The sequence below is a fragment of the Culicoides brevitarsis genome, chromosome 2, assembly GCF_036172545.1.
Source record: "Culicoides brevitarsis isolate CSIRO-B50_1 chromosome 2, AGI_CSIRO_Cbre_v1, whole genome shotgun sequence".
NCBI lineage: Eukaryota > Metazoa > Arthropoda > Insecta > Diptera > Ceratopogonidae > Culicoides > Culicoides brevitarsis.
In genome coordinates, this window is record NC_087086.1 from 16,278,609 (window position 1) to 16,284,608 (window position 6,000).

A 6,000-nucleotide genomic window follows, 5' to 3' on the forward strand; every position below is an offset into this window, starting at 1 on the left:
AAGTTTTGTGCGTGACAACCAGACTTTAGTTTTACCTTTACAAAAATTCCATTGTTCTTTTTAAGACTTTTTTTTTGTTGTTTTTTTTCGTAACGTGATAATTTTTGTGTGTGACTAAAGGAAAAACTTACGCAAAAATCAAGGAAAAGAAACAATATGGTGCCGCCGGTAACTAATTTTTATGTTTATCATCACCTACATTTATAAAAGTTTTTTCGTGGCATGTCGCTTGACCACAAACCATAAATCAGTATGCAACAAATAAGGCCAATTTGTAAGTTATTGTAATAATAATCAGGACAGGATTAACAAAATTGGATTGACAAGTCGTCGTCGGTGGGTCAGGAAATTGGATCAAGTGGAATTATTCACATTTTTAATGGAAATGACTTGGATATTTTTTTTGGTTTGTTGCTTGGTAACTCGGGATTTCCAGACATCCTCATTCTCTTTGAAGGCAGCTAAACATGCAAGATAATCAATTTTCTACAATTCTAAACAAATAATTACTAAAGCAAACTTAAATTTGATATATTTATTCCCCTTATTTGTTCTTTTACTTTTGTTTCATCGTTATTTGCACGAAAATTCGATGCATCCCCATTCGCATGCAAACATCCGACAGATACAACGACGTTCATCAACGTCATAATTAGAGGATTCGAACAAATTTGATCCCTATTTCTAATTAAAATTCCCCATATAAATAAATTATAAAGTAAATCACTCATATTTAAGCATCAATTTCGTTCTTTTCAACAGTTACTCTTGGCAAAATGGGAGAACGGGACGCATTCTCATCAGAATAATACTCACTTGAGTTCAATAAAAACGAAAAATAATGAAAAAATATTTCATTACTCGACTCGTGGAATGGGATTTTTGAGAGAAATTCATAAAATTCACGAAAAAAACGATGAAATTGTTGTAAAAATCCGCCAGATTTGCCGTCAGATGTCTGTCATAAGTTTGAACAACTGCTAATGACGCGCATACGTTCTTTAAACAAAACAATCTAACACTGCTTTCCCTTCGTTTCGCTTCAACTGCCATCCAAAACACGTGCCATCTCAATTAGATCTCAATTACGAAAATGATATGACGATATTTCTCTTGTCATATCTGTTTTTTCCAGCGAAAAAAAAATATTTGATGGAATTTCGCTCTTTGGGAATGTGTGGAAATGAATAAATAAACAAAGCAAAAACCATAAAAAAAATAGTGGCAATAGCAAAAAATTTAATGAAAAAATAACAAAAAGAGAATGGATGGAAAAAAGTGAAATAAAATGTAATTAAATCATCATATCAGGCGACCAACAACAGCGGAATGGACAGACATCGGAATTATGATAGCCAGAACGAACATCTGTGATTGGAATATTAATGACCTTTAAAACATTCGTCACATTCGACAGGGACTTGCGAAGATGGTTAGATAGTAAAAAAGGCGGTATGACTTTTAATAGAGTTAGATGACATGAAATAGTAGGTAAATATTAAAAAAATCGTATCATTTATAATAATTTAAAAAATTTCTTTAAAAAATAAAAAAAAAATAATTAAAAAATAAATAAAATTTAAAAATATTATTTTTCTTTCTGATTAAAAATTTATTAATTATTTATTTTAATTAAATTAAAAATTTAGAGTTAATAATTTTTTATTAGTTTAAAAATTATTATTTTAAATTTAAATTAAATTAACAATTATTAAACTATTAAAAATTAAATTTTATTTATAAATTTTGAATATTTTTTTTTTTTACAAAAATTAAAAAATTCGATTAAATACCTATTATTTTGTTTTTTTTAAATTTTAATTCACAAAAAAATTAATATTTTCTAATAACTTAAATTTTTTTTAAATTAGGTACAAAAAATAAATTTATTACGATGTACTGCTGAATATATTTCACCGAACTTCACTTTATCAAGTTCACATCTCTCTTATCAATTATTCCGAGAAATTCTTACAATTATCATGATGCAAGTTTACATATTAATTCGCAAGCCGAATGTTCAATCAGTTATTTCTAAACTTTCATTAAAGTCAGTCGCAAAAAATGAATAAATTTTGCATTTTTCTATTTTTAACTTTGAATTTTTGCGCCATTAATGGCAGTCCTTTTATTGGTTTCTTGATGGATGAAAAATTTAATCCAGTGAATGAACAGGAAAATTCTCTAATATTTAACGAAAAAAGTTTCGAAACATCTAATGAAATATATCCAGAAAAATTATTAATGATCTTATTTAATGATCATTCACCTTCAAATAAAAAAGTGAAAGAATTCAAACCTTTATTGGAAACGGACAATCCAATTGATCCATGGAAATATTCTAAAAAAGTTGACCCAGAAGTGAAATTCAATGACGATGACTACGTTATGTGCTGGAATGGCGAAATTAGTGCAGAAGAGGAGGAAAAATCAAAGTTTGAAGTGCAAATGTTTAAAAATTCCAAAGAAACAAGAGAAAAAGTTACTCAGAAAAATGATCAAAAATTAGCTTTTTATGATAATTATGTTGATTAATTAAATAAATTTAACTTAAAATGTATTTTAATTAAAATAAATTAATATTAATTTAAATAAAATAATTGATTTTTGAAAAAAATTTCATTTCACATCACGTTTTTTGTTACGTAATTCCATTCATTGATGATTTACTAAGAATTTTACGTCGATTAGAAATTATGTGTTATTTTATTACTATAATCACACCTTCATAAAATTATTGATCTCGCATCTTCTCTCTTATCAGATGCACTACAAGGACATTTGCGAGATTTGACACTTGAATGAATAAACAAATTTAGTCTCAGACGAGTCTAAAAATTCTGTAAATAAATTAACAAAAATTTACAATTTTTCAATATTATTCAATATTGTCAAAAATTAATTAATTGAATATTTAAGTGAAAATTAACGCAAAATTATAAAAAAAATCTAAGAAAAATTAATATAACTTAATTTTAATTTTTAAAAATTTAATAAAAAAAATAATAAAATGTTGAAAAAAATAATTTTATTTTAAATTAAAAAAAAATATTTAAAAATAATTTATTTATTTTTATTATTAATTAAATATTTAAAATTTAATTTAAATTAATTTTCTAAAATTATTTTTACCGCATTTCAATTTTATTATTTATTATTTTGTGTGAAAAATATAAAGGAAATAAATATTTGATTAGAGAAATTTTAATTTTAATTTAATAAACTTTAATTTCCATGTTTACAACTTAATTACGTGTTTCTCTTATCAGTTCCTCAAAGTTCATTGATAATTTTATTAAATATTTCAAATATTTATTGTTATTTTTCAAAAAATTATTTTAAAATTAAGACGCAATAAATATTTTTCTAAATAATTTTAATAAAAAAAATGTTTGAATTTTTTAAAACTTTCTCAACCCCTTTAAATAAAAAAGAAAAATCTTCTACAAATCACTTACAATTCTATGAATTTTTTTTTTCACTTTCACTCGGCACATTCATCTCACTTTCATCATTCGTGTGGAAGTCCATCGACACAGCGAGGCAACAACAATGTCAAGTGAAAATGTTATTAGTTACGTGACAGAAACATAAAACATGCAAAACAATTGTCACAGACACAAAAAATGGATGCAGAAAAAAATTTCTCTACACTCCTTTTTTTTTGTGAATGAAAGAATTTTGTTGGATTTTTTATGACTTTCTTCTTTCTCGCTTCTATTTTTTTTATTATTTTCGGTAGGTATTGAACGAATGACAAGCACGAACGACTCTGATTGTTTGCACGTTGATAAATTACGTCTGTTTAGTCCTCTAGCTTTACTTTTCGCACTCAGAGACACACGCTGAAAATCAAAATTTATTGCTTCAGTCTATTGTTTTGTATAATCTGCCCGAATTCGTCGACGCCGCCATTGTCTTCGGGCTTCAACCAGGCCATGTTTTGTCCCATGCGGAAGCAATCAAAGTGGATTATCTAAAAAAAAAAACGTAAAAATTTCAGATAATTTGATAAAAAATTTTTTGACTTACCAGCATTTTAATTTTTTGCATCTTAAATTCTAGATCCATGCAGGCGTGAAGGTTGTTTCCGGGTTGCATCACATTAGACAAAACCATGCACATTTCCATTCGGATCGGGATGTAAGGAACAGGCATCGGCATGCACATTGGAGGCGGATTTTTACCAGATTGAGTGTTTGTGTAGATATTGTTGCCGTTCATTAGCATGTTAAATGTCATGGAAAATTCCAGTGGATCGTATATCATGTTGCCACACACTAAAAAAAAAATAATACAAAAATTCAACTTCAATTGTATATAACTTGTTAAGTCAAAATTATTCGACTTAAGCTTACGTAAAAGTCACTTAAGGCGACTTAAAGTAACTTAATCGACTTAATTTTTCCTTAAAATTTGGTCTGAAAATCGAAAACCCATTGTTTTTTTTACTTAAGCTTAAATTTAAGTTTTAAAAACATTCGACTTTATCTTAAGTTAAAATGACTTAATGATGACTTAAATCAAATTAATTGACTTAATTTACTAAGATTTTTTAAAATTTGTTTAAAAGGATTTTTTTGGCTAAAATTTAGTTTAAAAGCTAAAAACTTAGGTATTGACTTAAGCTCAAAATATTATTTTTATTTTTAACTTAAGTTAACTTTACTTTTTTATGTCTTTAAGCTTAAGTTTAGTTAAAAATTTTAAGTTTATTTCCATATTTTTTAATTTTTTTAAAAACTTACTTTCTTGACTGAAGTTAAATCTGTCGATATTCATCCCGAAACAACATCCACACGTCCTGTCTTGACACTGACAAGGCCAACCGCTCTCTTCTTCTTGCATTTCTCCCTCCTGACCTCCCTCCTCTGTTGCTGCTTCATCTGCTTTTATCACCGGATACTCCACATATGGCGGTCCCATCGTTTTATTCGTCTTCAAATCATAAATAACGATTTCCGGAAAAGTCTTCAAAAGTCGCATCGTGTCCTCATCAACCATCAAAAGTGCTGACGAACCGACGACGACAGCAACAAAAATCAACAAAAATTTCATGTGTTTGTTTATCTAACCACGTTAAACGCAAAATTGACACTGAACTTGCACTTTTCATTGCTTTTTATGATTTTTGCGGGTGAACCTGATTAACATTTGCTTCACGTCTATATCGCCGCCAGACACACACCAACACGCAAATTTATAAACCAAATTAATGGTGTGTGGTTTAAAGTGGACACAGACAGTCGTTAAATTGCGTGGAACCGATGCATTTGCATTCAATTCATGACTGATAATGTTAATTATATGCAAAAGTGCATGTCGCGAGTGTGTTGTAATGATGTCCAAAATAAGGCGCAGTTATGTAAAAGAAATTCTTTTTTTTTGCGTGTGAAATTTCGTTGCAGCTAAACGATGGAAGAAATTTTTAAAGTTTTAAATTTCGGGGGAAGTATAGAGCGACATCTTTGAAAAAATTGTGAAAGGAAAATTGAAGAAAAATTAACGGACTTCGGGAAAAATTCTATTTAAATGGAAATTATTTGTGCGCATGATCAAAATTTAAATAAAATGTGAATTGCATTTTCGTTGAGACGTGAACTGTAAGTTTATAAAATTTTTAATTATATTTTTTGTTTTAGCAAAATAATTTTTTATGTCATTTAAATTTTATAGAGTCTAAAAATTTTAATTTTTTTTTTAATCAAATAAATTGAATTTTAATTTTTTAATTAAATTTGTTCGGTTAAATTATTTTTTTTTTTATTTTTCAAAAAATTTAAATAATATAAATTTTAAAAGCTGAAAATATTAATTCCTTAAAATTAATTTAAAATAAAAATCAAGCTTATACTTGAGTTAATTATTGTGAAATATTGATTTAAGTTTGTTAATCTTTAGATTACTTTGAAAGTCAATTAAAATTTGGTTTTTTTAGTTTTTTTATTTTTGTCTTTTGGCCAATAAATATTTTAGAAAAATATTTTTATTTTAATTAAT

The 6,000-nt window shown here is 26.8% G+C and overlaps 1 protein-coding gene across 1 annotated transcript; it reads right to left on the reverse strand.

The window, feature by feature from the left end:
- Positions 1 to 3,859: 3,859 nt before the first annotated feature.
- LOC134828591 (uncharacterized) lies at positions 3,860 to 5,058 on the reverse strand. The gene is made up of 3 exons (XM_063841570.1): positions 4,749 to 5,058; positions 4,033 to 4,280; positions 3,860 to 3,976 (listed from the first exon to the last, which is right to left on the reverse strand). The coding sequence occupies exons 1-3, from the start codon at positions 5,056 to 5,058 to the stop codon at positions 3,860 to 3,862; spliced, it is 675 nt and encodes a 224-aa protein (XP_063697640.1).
- Between the last annotated feature and the right edge of the window lie 942 nt (positions 5,059 to 6,000).

What these genes read in the sequence shown, in the direction of transcription:
- LOC134828591 (XM_063841570.1), bottom strand. Translation starts at nt 5,058, where the DNA reads ATGAAATTTTTGTTGATTTTTGTTGCTGTCGTCGTCGGTTCGTCAGCA. An exon ending in ATTTAACTTCAGTCAAGAAA is followed by an intron (nt 4,281 to 4,748) that starts GTAAGTTTTTAA and finishes TTTTTTTTTTAG; the next exon opens with TGTGTGGCAACATGATATAC. An exon ending in TGCAAAAAATTAAAATGCTG is followed by an intron (nt 3,977 to 4,032) that starts GTAAGTCAAAAA and finishes TTTTTTTTTTAG; the next exon opens with ATAATCCACTTTGATTGCTT.